This window comes from Bombus fervidus, chromosome 3 (genome assembly GCF_041682495.2).
Source record: "Bombus fervidus isolate BK054 chromosome 3, iyBomFerv1, whole genome shotgun sequence".
In the NCBI taxonomy this organism is placed as follows: domain Eukaryota; kingdom Metazoa; phylum Arthropoda; class Insecta; order Hymenoptera; family Apidae; genus Bombus; species Bombus fervidus.
In genome coordinates this window covers 7,380,077-7,397,894 of record NC_091519.1, presented here as the reverse complement: position 1 = coordinate 7,397,894, position 17,818 = coordinate 7,380,077, and the positions used below count along the sequence as shown (strand labels likewise).

Genomic DNA, 17,818 nt, shown 5'->3' with positions numbered 1-17,818 from the left:
ATTCTTTTCCTTTTTCTTTCCGACGTGTTCCGTTCCTTCAATCGTTCGTTTCTCCTGCTTTCCCTTCTCATCACTTCTTCCTTCTGTCGCTTTTGTTTCTTCTTTTGCGTTCTTCCTCCTGTTCCATTATTCTCCTTCTACCGGCGATTTCCTTCTTCGCGAGGTATTTCGAGGACCAGATCGCGAGTCGATTGCGGCGAAGGAGCAGGAGAAAGAAGACGAAAGGAATGTTACTAGGTCCCAGGTCTGTGCGTCGGCAATTTGTTCTTACGTTAGTCATCGTCTGAAGGCTACGAGATGGTCCTCTCTGGTTTACATCGCGCGGACCAAGTCCATTATTCTTCGATGGTTGCTGTAATAGCCTGATATTTGTTTTTGCTACCCGTGACTCTAGACGCGAACAAATTCATAGGTATCCATGGAGTTTTCCAGCGTCTGCTTGTTTGATGTTTGGACAGCATTTTCACTGGATTTGCTCACCAACTAGCGCACACGAACGTCGTGTCGCGTCTGCGAGTCTACTGTATCGGAAAACCGATCGAAATCCAAACAATCGTACGTCGAAAAAATCTTGTTAGCGATGGATTCGTTGAAAGTTAGTTGTTTGGAGTTGTTGTTTGTAATGTCTGCGTCTAATCGAATTTACTCACACGCGAAAAAATTTGTACACAGCGATGCTGGTATTTTTAAATTAACTTTCCTTTTGTTCGACTAGACACGAAACATGGTCGAAAAATAATTTGCATATTTATTATTCTTATACATACGAAGTCTATGAATTTCTATTTTATTTAAATAAAATAACGTTTCGGTGTACAATTTTTATTTTAAGCTCATCGATAATTCTGTCATTTTCTATAATTATATTCCGCTTTCCTGCAGCACTATGCACAACGAACGTCTGCGCTGTATCTTCTGTCGCTTAGAATAGGATTATATTTTCAAGGCTTTTTGAACATTATTTTCTCTGTTAATGTATCTTCAAAGAGATGCTATAGAAATAATAAACCGAAAGTGCAAGTTTGTTTACTTACTTAATTTATTTATGCGCGATATCTGAAATGATCGAAGATGCGGTTTTAACATTGAAAATTTACATGGATTTTCGTATTGTAAAAACAATAAATTAAATATGAACTTTGTAATACTTTTCTTTGAAAAGAGACACTAGTTTCATAATTCTAATTTAGATACACCTGAAAGTATTTCAATGAATTTATACAAAACTTTTTGTGTTAATACTCCATTGAATTCGAAAGATTTCATTATGATATATTTGATAGTTCAGAATAACGATATCCATACATTCTTGTACGAAAGTATTAGAGCAACTATTATATTCGCTTTAAAATTAAAAATAATTTCCCATAAAATGGCGTAATAATTCATTTAATTTCGTTTGCTATAAAACCAAATTTATCATTATATATTTAATTTGCTATTAATACATTTAATAGAAAATGCATACAATTTAAAATTCATAATCCATACTAGGTATCAAAATTTTATTGAGTATAGAAGATATCCTGTGCTTTTTAAGCAGGGGAATAGAAAGTTTTCACAACTGCGTTTATGAAAAAAACATATAATCTAACAGGGAAAACAGAATCTTTCCAACGAACGATACCTCAATTATCAGGAATGACGATGAACGTGTCAAAATATAAAGCTCATTCATCGGAAATAAAGAGTAGCATCTTGTTTTAGGAACCCGAGTTACCGTCGTTACAATATTTTTAGATCCTATTGTCTAATGTACTAGCAATTACAAGAGTTATTTCGTCTCAATAAATTCCGATTACTTCGGTAAACGTTCTCGTTAATGTTATTACCTCATCTTTACGATGTACACGCTGTTGCGCCAACTATAAAATCTTCTCACCCTTGTAATTCCCAGCTTCAAGGAACTTGTTACTGCTGTTGCCATACTTTTACGATCGATGTACCCTACCGATAAATGCGAGATTTTCTTCTGTGCAAAATTGCCGCGCCTCGTTCGCGATTTTTCTTCCTTCCTGTAATATCACAGTGTATTTTTCTGTATACGTTGTAACTACGTCATTAATATCCAATGTACATACGTATACACATTTTTCTAAATCCTTATCGGCGAACACACAGTAACGAGAAAACGACTATAGAAAATCCGAGAATAAGCACTACGTCGTTCCACCTATTATATCTTCGTTAGAAAGAAATTTATTATCTTTTGTCGCGGCATATTAATCCATTGACATACTAGCTTTTTCACACTAAACGTTCCTGCGTGCACGTACCGTGGGAGACGAAAGTATTCGTACAATTGAAACGTAGAGATAAAAAGAGAAATATTTCTTATATTATTAAATATATTTATTTACATTAACATTATTTATTTTTATTTACATTACATCAACAATTATTTGATAACTTGCAAAAGTAAACAACATTCATGTAACATTTTGTTTACAACATAATTATTACAACACATAATTATACGTTTATCGAGATAAAGATGTTCATACGTATTATTAATCAACATCCGTGAGTGTTTCTTTTTGATAAATATCTGTCTTTTAGACAGTTTATTCGGTATGAATAATATGAGTATCTATAGAGTTACACCGTAATGTAATTTCAGATAAATATCATTGCTAGGACATTAAATACAGCAATCAAAGGAAAACATTTAGATATTTAGAAAAATATCAAACCTTTGCTGGAACATTCTATTTGATTACATTTACCGTGCAATCATCATCTGATCATCATTTATTCCGTACAAAATTGTTTTATCGCTACAAGATTGAATATTTTAGAAATCTACAAACACAACTTGGAAAAATTCATTACAGAATTTACCATTAAATATTTTTAATTACACGATTTATTAAATTCATCAGTATAACGATATTAGACGAAGGTTACAGGTGGAGAACATGATAAGTCATATTTGTTGTCTTTAATAGAAAAGCAATTTAAAACTCTAGTATGTTGTTAACCTCCTAAGCATTGAAAAAATATTAATAGAATCAGTTATGCAGTTTTGCATATTAATGTAGAATATCAAATAAGTTCAATTAATATACCAACTAAACTAATGTTATTCCTTTTTCACAAAACATACATTTGTTGCCTATATCCGAAAAATTTATATCTTCAACTCGCTCAGACTATTCCCTTTTTCAACTGTTTCATGTTGCCATATTTTTTTTTAGTCACCGCATATATACTAGAAGCAAAAGAAAGTTAACAAGAACAGATCTATTGTATTATCCCCATGCGGTCTCTAAATACTAATTTCGCAAAAAGACTACCAGGAATTTTTTGTCAAATTTCACCACAAACATTTTGTACGACTCGGCTCAGTAATCTAAACGAGGCTATAAATTTGTTTCTTAGGCCACGACGCAGGTCTGCTTTAATCTCGGATGTTTTTGTTTTGCAGAAACGGTGACGATGTTGGCGAGACAGTCGGAGAACAAAACCTTAACCCTGTTCGATCAAGTGTATCGCACGATGGCGGTGTTGAGCAGGCCCTCGATAAAAGCGTTGTACCAGGCGATGGTCGATTACGTGTCACCGAGTAACACGCCGGACACCTTGCAGCAACCGCTGACTCGCGATATGCTTCAGGAACGGTTCATCGAATTCTTCACCAAACTGTTCCCTATCGCGTATCACAACGCGGTGAATCCTCATCAATACGAGCAAGATTTCACAGAAAAATTCAAGACCTGTTTGTATGAAACTATGGATGAAATTCAACCATTCGGAGATATACCGAAACAGGTGGCGAAATCGGTGAGCAAAAGCTTGGAAGCGACGCGGGTACTCGTTCAGGCGTTGACTCTTGGCAAAACGGTCTTGGATAGAACCGACAGCGTGCTGTTTTCCGGTACCAGTCCTCAGCAGGAAGCTTGCTACGGTGCACTGCTCAGGATGACCTATTGTCCCAGGTGCCAGGGCATTGGTCCCTCTGTCAGGCCCTGCAGCGGATTCTGCACTAATGTCATGAGGTGAGCACCGTGTTTCCAACTCTGGTAATTATCTAAGCCTCATAGGTCGGCCTATTCACCGCGGCCTTTGTTAATTTTCAATCGCATTAGTCATTGTCACGTAGCTGCGGCCCTGTGGGAATCGTTTCAATGTGTACGACTTTAAAAACAGGACGCCTATGGTGGCGAGAATTGCGTCGGATGACCGTGAATTTCTGGAGCAATACGAATGTTTCGCGCATTATTTTCTCTTCTCACAACGGGTACATAGCGAGTACACATCGTGAAAAAAATATATAAGCGATTTTTGTATATAAACAGAAGAATTTGCTTTATCTATTTATCTTTGATATCAAAGTGTTACTCTTTTTTGATTCTAGAAATGACTTATTTTCATAATATATATTAAATTCAATTGAATTGTTTGTTTTCCTCTTACATTCACCTTTCTTCACAGATAACACTATCAGTTTACGTACATTTTATGCAAAAATTTAAAGAAGTTTAAGTGACGAATTAGATTTTAAGAAGAAATATAAAATTGGAAAGCCATATTATTACTTTTTTTCTATGTTCTATATTCTATGTTATATAAAGTATCTTGAAATTTTATCAGCGCTTTAGTGATACGCGACTACTATCCTGATTCTACTAATAAAATTTGAAACGAATTTGAAAATACATACAGATAATGTATAGAAGTTCTAAGATATTTATTGCGCGTACTTCGCGTAGATCATCAAACTATATCTAATATTAGAACAGTCAGTTATTCATTATGCTAGTAAGCTTCAGTCCTTGGCATTAATCATATGTGTAAAAGCACTGTTCGCGCTGAATATCAAGCATTTACCATATACATTTACCAAGTGTATATTTGCAACAAGTATCTTGTAATTTTTAAACATTTCTTCCGGATTGATTTCAAATTTTTCCAATGTAATAACTATAAAAATTTCCTGTGATCAATGTTCGAATATTTTCATGAGTCACTATACATATACAGACGTAACATTACCTATGAAACAAGTTGATATATACGTAATTATCATTTTTGAAGTTGTAGTTTAAACACGACTATTTTTCAAATTCTAAATTAGGTGAAACGCTTGCTATTGCGTAGCAATTTCGAATTGTGTACTTACAATAATATAAATGTTGACAACCGCTTGATGCAACGTAAACATCAGTTGAATATGTTGATTCTAATCTGCCTACACTCGATTAATAATTACTGAAATTTCGCGTAATCATCGTGGGATCGCGTTTAACAAGTCAAACCATCTAAACTCGGAAATGAACTCTACTATTCACGGCGAAATTCATTCAAAGTTTATTCAAGCGTGGAATAAAATGTCTCCTGCACGTTTAATTCGTTGCATAAAATGATCGTACATGTTACATCATCCGGAGTTTTATGTAATCGTGATAAGCTCGGGAGCTTCGAAGAACTTTTTAAATCTGAGATGGCGAAGCACTAATTTGTATATGAAATATCTGGACGATGTCTAGAGACTCTTTATTTTGTTTTAAAGATTTTCTTACCTGCCATTTAATGTTATAAAATTTTACGCTTGTTACAAAAAAATTTATTGCGGAAAAGTATTGGCGGATGAATTACTTATTTAGTTATATTTTAATATCTTAATCTATTTTCAATTAATTAATAAGTATGGCATATTCTTCTTTATCAAAGTTTGAAGTTTAAATTTTTGATTCTTTCGATGTTGATTCTTTCGTTTTATGATAATTTACCTAGGATTAGGATTATAATAAGAATTAGAATTAGAATGTTTAAAAACGTAATTTTTAAATATTTTTGTAATTATGTAATTTTTATGTTTATTATCTTAATACCGTTATTTTATTTTACTTAACTCTACAAACCGTTCGTGATATAAATTTTTATTAAATTCGCGAATGAAAATTTATGAAAAAAATGAATATAGACTCCTTCTTTTACGCGCTTCTTTTAACCTTAACGACTCACTCTATATTCTACGTTGACATCGGTTACTTTCGCTTTCTTTTATCACCTTTGATGAGCCATTTCCTCGTGTATGGACTGATATTTGTAGAAATACCTTGAGTTGTCTGGCCAATTTAACTTCAAGGTTAATTTTAAGTTCTCGCGCTTTACACTTTTGTGCACTTTAGTTGTACATTTCCTTACACGTATCCATAGAACGAATATATGCAACACTGAAAACTTTAACTTTGTTTAAACAACGAAATAAAAATTTTGACGTTCGAAGCAATTCATCTCGCGATATTTCACAGCGTTCGATTAGATATTAAACGTGAAATATTCAGTATCTAAATTTATCGAGTTGAGGTTCAATTTGTTTTTGCAAAATCGTAGTTTCCGCAGATATTTATAATCTCGTTGTATTTTTTAAAATATTTCATCGTGGTAATTTATTGCATTGTAAACAGATGTTAGATCGTAATATATATATTTGCCTAGTTTTCTTGTTTATATAGGAAATATAAAAACAGGACGAATCTATACAATTCAATAAAAAATGTTTTATTTAGAATCTTTTTATTCGAGCTTATAAAATTCAAAGTAGTATATTTAAATAAATTATAACAATAAAAATACGCAAAATAATTCATTATACCTTAATTTAATTTATATATTAATTTACAAATTTTATTAATTACTTTTATTATAATTATAAATTTTATATTATTATTTATTAATTATATTTATTTATTTTATTATTAATTTATTCATATAAATTAATTTAATTTAATTTGTAATTTAATCATCATTAATACAAATATATTGTAAGTAAACAAGAAAACGAGTATAAAATATCTGAAAAATAGTACCAGACCGATAAATAGATAAGCTAGAAATTTTTGCTATACAAAGAAGAGGAAATGAATTTGTTTAAAATCGTGAGATGTGAATTGTAAATAAAGGTAATTAGTTCGATCGATTAGCTTCCGGATTACTAGGATTATGGTGATTCTTTTGCCATCCACGTCCTATGAAACCACTGGTCGCTCACTCGAGATCTAAATATACGCAGATCACGTGGCTGTGAACCAAAATGCGTTTTGAAATTGTGTCGAAAATGATTTCATTGTGTCTCTTTCCGATTTGGGAAATTGCGTTATGGCTAATTTTCGTACTAATCTTCGTTTTTCTCGATTTTATGAAATCCATCGATGGAGTAGCCTGTTTTTAATATGAGAACATATCTAAACTCGAAATAAATGTTAATTATAGTAACGAAAGTTGCGAAATATGTAATGTAATATTTTACGCATGCTCGAACATCGAAGGCAAAGGATTTTTAATCTTACTTTTTAAAACGTAAGAATTTGTACAAATGTCAGCAGTCTACTAATAAATAACAACTGTTTCGTGGATTCGTAAATCATTCGAGTATGTACATTTGATTAGCTTAAAATAGAAAGCCTCATTTTCCTCGTTGAATATAGCCAAACGATGACCATGATGATGATAAGAAATGATTTGTACTATTAAACAAGATGTCACAGCGTTCTTGAAGTAATATTTCTCCGTGACATATTGGTATAACTAGATGCAGACATGCGGAAACTTGTAATTGCTTTACTTGGAACTTTGAAGAGTAGTTGGTTATGCAAGCAAACACACTTTTCAAAGAAAGGTACGCCTGACTATATTCATCCGAGTACAATACTTTTTGTCAAAGTTTTACTTATGTCTATCGCGTACTTCCGAAAACTAGTATCATTGTGTAATGTTCTGCACATGAGTACATAGAATCATAGTTTACAATATTAAAGTTTGTAAAGTTTATTGCTTTAATTTCTTATAATCGGAATGTTGCTTGATTATATGAAAAAAAGATGCAATCTTTTTGCGTATATTGATACAATTGATTTTAATTTGAAATCTAGGGATCTCGATAAATAAATGTTTAATGTCAGGAGAATAATATGCTAATAAAATACAATGGAACATTAATAAGTAAATGAAATGCGAGATTTAAAAAAACATAAATTCGTGATATTATATTGGAAATTTTTCATGTATGAAAATAATTAACGAAAATAACGAATGTATTGTTAACAAATTGCATCGGCGATTTTTATTTCTCTATCAGTTTGTGTTGCCAGATTTTATATAAAATTCTATACTCGATCGGTTGCTCCGTTAAAGTAATATTTATTTCTATCGATAACATCATTACATAATATTTGTTTGTAGAAATAATTGTTCCAGATTATTTATATTTTTATAAATGATAGAAATTCTAAGTACTTATCTCTTTTACCATTGGTGATATTTCACGTTTATAGGCAATACATATCGCATTTATTTTTCTTCATCACAGATATCTATCTTACATGGTAGATTAATTGATAGATAAATGTACGTAAATAGAAAAGAGAAAAAATAACTGTAACGCGAATAGAGTAAGATATTAGCTCTGTTAATAACGCGATAAATCGTAACGTCTGATCATTATACGTTGAGAACAAGTCCCAAACTATTCCCGAGACACTAAAATATTTTTCAAATGTCGAGTTAAAAAAATTACAAGATATTTACTACGAGTATATATTTTACAGAGATGACAAAATATTTACACAATAATTATCCATTATATTAATAAACCTCAATAATCAGCGCGAACATCTTTAACACGCGGTTATTGCACGTTGACCCATACATAAGATGACTGTCTGTACCTTGTACTAATTTTTTACTAAATATATGTTCGTAGCAGTAAACAGCTATACGTTTTCAGATTACTTTCAAATATCAATATAATCGTGACAATCGTGTCTCATTTGGTGCTACTGAAATTTGAAGATCTTTTATATAACACACACTATACATATTACATTCATATAAAAGCCTTTTATCATAAATATTCAAATAAGTACTTTCGTGACCGGCCGTATATTATTGTTAAACGTAAAGAGTGACGAGAAGAGTCGTAGGAAAAAGTTGGCAAATAAGATGGAAGGAAACGAAAATCGGAGCTGAAAATATATAATTTGATTGCAGAGGTTGTCTGACAGAGCCAGCATCCGAACTGGACCTCGCATGGTCCGGGTACGTGGAAACGGTCGAGAGGCTCGTTGTAGCGGTCGACGGTCGTATGGATCCGTTGGGTCTGAATGCCGAGAGGGCTGTCAGACAATTGGACACCCGCATTTCGGACGCCATTATGCACGCGATGGAGAACGGACCTGCACTCGAGGAAAAGGTGAGTATCCGCCAAAAGAACTCGAATACTTGTATAATCTTCATCCAATATACAGGGTGAATCTTCTCTCTCTGGCGTATAATGGATGTACGTTTGCATCATCCTTATCCTTGACGTTATATTCCTCTGTTTAAATTCGTATTTGTATTGCTGACTTTATTTTAATTTTTTGTCATCATTACCTTCTGCTTTATATTTTATTATACAGCCAGTTATTTAAGTCAGTGTACCAGACAGAAAGTATGAACAAATTATATATATTTTCTAATTACTCATATCTCAGCCTAAAGGATTGAAAGTAATGTTAGAATTCGAACTAAACTAGAAAAGTAGTAGAAGTGCATTTTTCTCAAGAATTGCAATTAATATTAGAATTCAAACTGTTCTAAAAATATGGTACAATTTCATTTTTCTTAAAACCAATATTCGAGTAAATACTGTGAACGATAATATCCATATTAATCCAAAGAATTTTGTGAATTATTTCCAATCGATTTATCAACATATGAGTGTTGTATCGCACAATATCTTAACGTGTGAAAGTACGTATACAGATTTGTCTGTTAAACTTTAACTTTACCTACAGGTTTCGTATGAAAGATTTTGTCCATTGTACCATTTTTCTTTCAAGCCCTTCAATACAGACTATCTTTGTTGAATCAGAATTATAATTCGTGCCACTTATCTATGCATATCGGTTGATATTATAAGGCAAAGTGTTGAAGGAGATTGATTCAATGCACGATAGTACAGGTACGACGTGTTTGACGAATTGTTTACCAGGAAATTTGTTATTATTTGTATCGGAGTTTGCAAACGTTCGTTCAGTCATGCTGATAAATTATCATTTTGAAGATAGCGATCTTTGGTTCTTGATACTCTATTATTACGAGAGTTTCCGTGTGCGATCACGTTTAGTTGATAACAGTTGTAACAATCACGCCGATCGATAGAACATTCACCTTTTACAAACCGTTTCCACGCACGGGAAAGCCATAAAACAAGTAAGTACTTGCGCGTTTTCGATGTCTTCCTCTTGTCACTTTGTAGCCAGAGCGAGCTAATTGCTTAATTATGACGAGATAACTAGGTCCGATGGAACGCGTGGGCAAAAAATATTTATATCAAAAGTGAACGGAGACGGATGGTGTAATTTATCAAATACTTTGAGCGTTTTGCTTTGTTGGATAGTATTGGATTGGCAACTAAGTGATTGCGGATTTTGTCATTAGGTGGTATTGGCAAAATCCGCAATCACTTAGTTGTCAACCCAATATATTGAAACGAAGCATATTTTTTAAACTTTTACAAAAAGTTTCTTATATGCATTATAATTTATTATGTGATATTCAAAAGTTTATGCGACAGATGTTCTCCCTATCAGCTTATGAAATTACATATTAATAATAATATAATTTCCTTATCTATTACGTAATGGAAATATGCATGCAATATTATCTTTTGAGTGCCTAAAACTTATTTTTAGAGTTTAAAGGAAAAATGACAAAAGATAGAAAAATCTGTTATACTTCTTTTCATTTTAAACAAAAAGTCAACTATTTCTCTCGGTTTTATTTTACGTGCCAGAGCAATCAGATTGAATGAAAAATACGTATTTGAAATAGAAAGATCTTTCGGTAAGATCACGCCTTTTAATCAGAAAGTGTAACGATATTCACGAACATTCATATTTACTTTCTACGTCGATTCGACATATTTTTAATCGTTGTAATAATACAAGAAAAACGAAATTCAGTAAAGCCACGCAACGGTAAACTGGAGAAATTTTTCGGGTTTACTTGGTAAAATAAACGAATGGTCCCCGCTCGTGGGGACCATTCCAGACGATTTCTCGAGCACCGGCGCAGACATTCTTTCGATTCTTTTGATCGTTTTGTCAGTCCCCGATTCGAATCGCTACGGTGGCACGGCGTCTACCTGCGTGCAGACATGTGCGTGCTATATTTTTGTTTTCATTGTTATTGATATTAGCGCCAGCAGGCGAAGGAACGCGAGGAACGAGCATTATATGCTCACCGCGCCGTCATTGTATGCATTTCCATAAATTTGCTTTTTATTTAGGAGAGAAACGGACGGAACCAATTTGCGGCCTCCATATATATCAAATCTGTCGCGGATTAGGGGCTGTTCATATAAATGATCGCGAGAACTTTCAGGAAACTACACTCTCGCTCGTTTAATTTCGAATTTAGGAACAGACCAACCGATCTACGCATATACTTGCATTATGTGTATGCGTGTCGCAGGCCGAACTTTCCAAAGGATGCGTTTCGAACGGTCATTATTGTTGACTCACGCGGTACTTACCCTATAATTTATGCGAATTTTCGAGTTCGTGTTGTTCGTTTTAAAGGAATTCCACCGTTTGCGAAATTCTATACAAAAGGGCATACGGCTTTGGAAAGTATTTGTTCCGGTAAGTGCCTTTAAAACGTTTTTTCTTCTTTTTATCATTATTTATTCCTCTTACTGGAATAAACCTCTATTAGCGTGCAAAAGATTGCCGTAAAATACATAAAAAGATGCAAGTGTTATAAAAAATGAACGAGATAAAAGAAATAAAAGATACAGAAAATAAAACATAAAAGAGATGTACACATTGTGAATACGCTGATATCAATTTTAATGTTAATTTCTACGAATATGCGCTGATGGATAAAAGTGTTGGTACAGACGACAACTTGTTTTGTAAAATTTTATGCATATTTATATAAAATATGTTTTGTTTGATTTCTTTATATAATATACGTATAATGAGTAATATGTATGTATTGAGGAGACGGTACATTTGATAAAATTATTTTTCAACTTTCCATGTACTTGTGGATAATGAATATGTTAATAATTTTAGATCCATTTTTTCGGGTAGTTATTTTATAAAAGATTCACTAAAATCGTTTTGATATTTCAAATTGTTTTTATTTTTCAAGTGTTTGCCATTAAAAATTGCACAGAGGCATGTGCGATCTTTTAACACATTGCAGAAAGCTTTTAGATACTTTTGAAAAAATAATACAGATGACTGAAATAATCATATTTCTATATTTCATCTTATTATATATAATTATTACATTAACATAAAAATCCTGTTTTACAATAAGAGCATTTATAAAAAAGTAGACAACATAAAGAAAATATTTAAACGTCGAGCTGTTAAATTATTCAAACAAACGGTAGATTTATACTGCATTCAATTATTTGACTTATGGAAAACTGTTAACAAAACTCCATAAATTCGCAAAAGACGTTATTTTTATTTTATATTACATACGTGCCAACATCATGCATGAATAAAAAGTCAATGCAGAGCGCGATTAAAATTAAATCAGTGATCGAAATGATGTTTAAACCGATATCGTTATCGATGTCGTGATGTTCTTTTTACGGAAATAAATGCGATCTAAATTTAAAAAATCCCGATAAAAGTTGATATGCGCAACTAGGGAGTGGCATGTTATCGTGTAAGAAATGTAAGGAAAAGCTGATTAAAACGTCCCAGTTCGTAAGGTATCACGTAAGGGAAAGCAGTCCGTCGTGAACGCTCGTTTGGACATATTCAACGAGCGTGCAACGTGCGACATGCAACGCTAGTTTGCGCTTGATATCCCGTTCGATGACTTTACATGTTACTAGACCATATTTTGCGAAGATTTACTGATGTCTTGGAAGCCTGAACCCGTCAACTGGTCAAATGTCTTACTCGATGAAAGGTGCTCTTAAATCGACACAGTGTCCAGAAAATAAAATTTTCCGCTAGTAAAAGTAAGCAGAAGAAAAAGAACATTGAAATATTTTCTATTAAAAATAGCGATTAATATCGTATCATTACCATCAGATTTTCTCTTTTTCTATATTTTATGAAGCATCGGTGTAGCAGAATGTTTAAAATACAGGTGTCTTGAAAGGCAGTTCAATTACTTTAATTGGTTTTCATTCTCACATGATGCAACTTTGATAGAATCATTCGTTATTTAGCTGTTGTAAATAGAGAGACACGTAGGAGATATGTCATGAAACGCTGTACAACTGAAGAATATACACTGTTTCATAAGAATTTGGATTTTACTTGCAGTATCTATAAATATGAATTTTCTCATTATCATAGGATGTACACCGATGGCAAATTAATAAGAAGCAACACTTGCTACCATCTTATGGAATAGTGTATTATAAATTAAACAAATTTATTGTCAAAGTTGGAAGTAATATATTTTACTAATTATTAAATATACAACTGAATGTGTCTACTATCTGACTTTTAAAAATTAATTTAATTGTGTTATAATATTCTATTATTAAATTATTATGGATAAAGTCATTGCAGATTGACTTATATTCATAATTAAATTCCTAACTTGTAATTAAATTATATTGTATTAAAAATAAGAAATAATTTAATAGAAGAAAGTTATTAATTAAATACGAAACTAAAATTATATGACTAGCCATAAAATAATTAAGTGTTTGACTGAGAATTCCCAGCAGCTTGATACTTGGTAGATAGACCATATTCTGGTCATCCTCGATCGGTCTGGCTGAATTTGAATTGTGCCTAATTGATCTGTATGTTTTTCTTTAAGTAGCGATAGAAACTCATTAACTTAATTTTCTTAACTCCGTTAAATTAATTCTGTCAAGCGATAAGGTCGAGTCGAACTTTATGTAACTTTCGAGAGACTTGCTTTCAGGTTATCTTAATGTCCGAAACCGGTGACATCAATTGCCCGCCCAGGTCGTCGAATGACAGTGCCACTAATTTCTTCTTTTTTCTTTTTTTCTCTTCTTGAGTTTTTTAATAGTTGAGAATTGCTCCAACAAATCAATTGACAGAGAATATTCGTTAAAAAATTAATAATAATTGTTCTGAAGAACTATAAAAATGTCATGTAAAATGTACTTTAAAAAGGTCCAATTCGTGACTTAAAGAAAGGAGATCGTCTTTTTATGTTTAATATATAAACTCTAATAAATAATGTATTAGGTATAAATTCTACATGTGAAAACAAGGGAAAAAATTCACAGACATGAATTCGTAAAACAAATGTCCGAAATATCTTCCACGAAATTCAATGTACTCATAAACATGTTTCGTTATAGACTGTCGAACTCGTTCAAAAATATCGGACAGCATTTTTATAATAATAATATATATATATATCATTTTGGTATACATGATACAAATTCAGACGTTAATGCTTTATGAAATTCTAACTCGATAAAGTCGCGTTTCGGGACATAATATACGGACATGTATTTCTATGAACTCTTTTTGTTGTTCCGACACATAGAATTTCTATCAGATTTTTTCCCAAGCTTGTTGAAACATTGTATATATAAAAGCACCAACAACCCCTGGTTTGCTTTAAAAATTATTAAAAAACAAATCATGCTAACAGCTTTTGCGATACTTCGTAGTTTGATTTTTCATATTGTGCCAGTTGACGTTATCTATTTTCAAAATATTCCAAACATGGTATGATCGTTCATATAGAAATATAAATATAAACGTGAATAAATGATCACCGGACTACGGATATTTAAGCATTTATAGGAAATATAAATGTGCAAAAATGTACAACATAAAACACACAATATGCAAAAATGTACAAAATATTCAGAGTAAATCATATGACGATATTCAATAGAAGTAAGAATTATTCTTTTTGAAGAATTGGTCTGATCAAAATGTATATATGTATAATAAAACGGCCACGTAATCAAAAGTTTAAAAAATCGCCTCATTGCTTCCATAGCTAAGGAACTGGAAACTTTGAACCATTGTATCATTAATTCCATGTTTCTTTCGTATTATGAAAAATTCTTATCAATCATTATCGTACTGGTTGCCTTGTACCTATTTCTATTCTATTTGTTTAGCAGCGTTTATAAAAATATAAATTTGCATAAAAATCCGCAATTCAGTGATAACGTGCTAATTAATTAGAACGTATATTTCCGTTTCAGAGCGTATTAATATGTATACATAATCGAGGAATATGACTTATGAATCATTGCCGCTGATTAAAAATGTCTACGATTATTGACAGTAGAAACAGATAATTGCAGAAAATAAAATAATCGTTACTGGCGCAGATAAGACAAGTTTAAAATAAGTTGAATACTAATGTGATTATGGGAGTATGTAACGCTGTATGCCTTGTTTGATATTTCACGTGCAAAGTTTTAAATAGATTCATTGAGAACAGCGTTTAAAGAATAACATGCAATAAATACTTCCTGTACGATTCATATCGTTACTAATATCTTTATCTGCTGTTATAACTTGCAACATAAATTTCCACAACTTGGAATGTTTGTGTGATTACATTGTGTTTACTTATGCAACATTAAAATCTAAGAATATCGTATTTATTCACAGTTAATCCGTTATCCGTTGTTTCCCAAGACTATGTTTCATCTTTTTGGCAATTTTCTAATTCACTTCTCGAAAGATTGTTAAGATCTTGTCGCAAAATATTCGGTTACTGTTGTCAGGTTTTTCGTTACGTTAAATTTTTTATTCTTTATAGAACTTTGTAGCGATTGAAATAAATAAAAAATCTACAGAATAGAGAGAATGACATAGTGATTGTTAATTATACTCTCTTATGTTATTTAATGTTATCTGCTGCGTATGACCGAACATAGATGCAATGAAATGGTATTCTTTTCCGAGTAATTGTCATCGATAATCTCTGTATCTGTGTTATTAGTAATTTTTCCAATTGCTAATTATAAGTTCTGACAGCTACCATATGATTTTACTTTAGAAATTCGAGATAGGTACACATTAAGAGTCGAAATTACTTATAGAATGATCTAATAAAAGAATAATTGCTTTATAAAACAGTGGAAAGCATAGTCGATGATATTTTAACAATTTTAACAAGTTTTAGGAATTAGTTTCTTTGTATTAGTTACATACTATTTCGTTAATTTAACAATTACGCCACTTCACAAGCATCTCCGAGTGTTTTATTTAAAATTACATAAATTGTATCACATATGTTAAAACTTCCATGTTTCTGCAAGATTTGTGCCAACTATTTTGTAATATTTAATTTGTACACAAACCACTTACCTACTAATATCTCGTTGAAATCATGTAGTGTATTTTACACAAGCTGTTTTGAAAGTAAATGTTACTTGGCTTTGAAATTATGTCATTAGTCTGTAAGCTACTTGTGCGCTAGTATCTTCGATAGCACATTTTCATAATTTAAAAATAAAAATGAAAGGTACAACTGAATTTTAAATTTTCATCTCGTATGAAATATAATAATCGTTCGAAATAATTAATGATTTATCAATCAGAATTTTGTATTACATTATATCATATAAGACGATGATGCAAAATACAATATAATAAAAGGTAGCAAAAATTGTGTACATGGGTTGTAAAAAAATAATGGATTAACGATTGTGTGTTAATATTATAATTTTCTGATCTAAAGATCATGGAGAAAATTTGAATTGATTGATCATAGTGGATTAGGTACGAGATTTATGCCAAAGTTTATATCTGTAGATACGAGAAATTATATACATCATAAGTTATAATAATTCATAACTATAATGATACCAATATCGAGATTGGTTGAAGTAGTTATCAAGATACGAGTAAAGAATTTAATTTAATTATAAATAATTGATCACAGAAGAAAATATGATAAATAGATTTTTGTTGATGTTCTGATTTTAATGTCACTTTATAACTAAAAAGGAATATTGTGATATAAAATAACTAAAAATAGTTAGGTCCAAAAATATACATAGTTAATGAAGTATTGCATTTAGAATTAAAAACCAAAAGTGTAACTTTTAAGATAAACGATATTTTGATATCTTTGATAATCAAAAATTATGATAAGTAATATTTTTAAAATTCCGAAGAGAGCAGAAAAATACTAAATTTTTAATACTACTTCCTTGTAAAAAATCGAGAAATATATTCTTTAAAAAAAGATATGTTCTATTGTTTTGAAGAGTTAATATCGAATATACCAGCTCTTTATAATATAATATAATATAATTATAAAACTTCAAATGATAATAATTTTATAATGATTATTCCAGTTCATCTAGTTTTTCGTAACTGTACTAATGTTTTACGAATAAGCATTTGATTTGTACATTAAGAATATATCAAGGATATAGTATATTTCAATTTAAAAAATGAAGGCAATTTTGGCAATTAAGAGATATGGGTAAGAAACAGAGACAACTTACTCGAACGTTTGTCGTGCTCGACACAGAAGAAAAGAAAGGCCGTGAGGCATGTTCGACGCGCATAACATTTCTGAAATTCTTTAGCAGTGTAGTTTCGTTTGAACAGGAATGTCGTATGTTATACATATAGTTTGAAGGCGTGTGAAACGTATCACATGATAGTTGCACGTAATACACCTCCTGGTTATTTGTCGCATCGTTATTTCCTTTCATATCCTTTGTTACGTAGCTTATACGTAAGTACATTGTACATTCATCGTACATGCGGAATAGATTAATTGCAGCAGGAACCGAGTAAGTAAGTAATTTCATTTCGAAAGTGGAAAGAATTATTCGTATAAAATTATTATGGTGAGAATTTACAAAGGGCAC

The 17,818-nt window shown here is 31.5% G+C and overlaps 1 protein-coding gene across 1 annotated transcript in view; it reads left to right on the top strand.

Annotated features, from left to right (window-relative positions):
- Nucleotides 1-17,818, top strand: part of Dally (division abnormally delayed protein) — a 244,201-nt gene that overhangs the window by 67,785 nt on the left and 158,598 nt on the right. Inside the window, exons 3-4 of the mRNA XM_071999880.1 lie at nucleotides 3,428-3,998; nucleotides 8,995-9,196. Coding sequence (XP_071855981.1) covers nucleotides 3,428-3,998; nucleotides 8,995-9,196 — 773 coding nt within the window. The remainder of the gene's footprint in view (nucleotides 1-3,427; nucleotides 3,999-8,994; nucleotides 9,197-17,818) is intronic.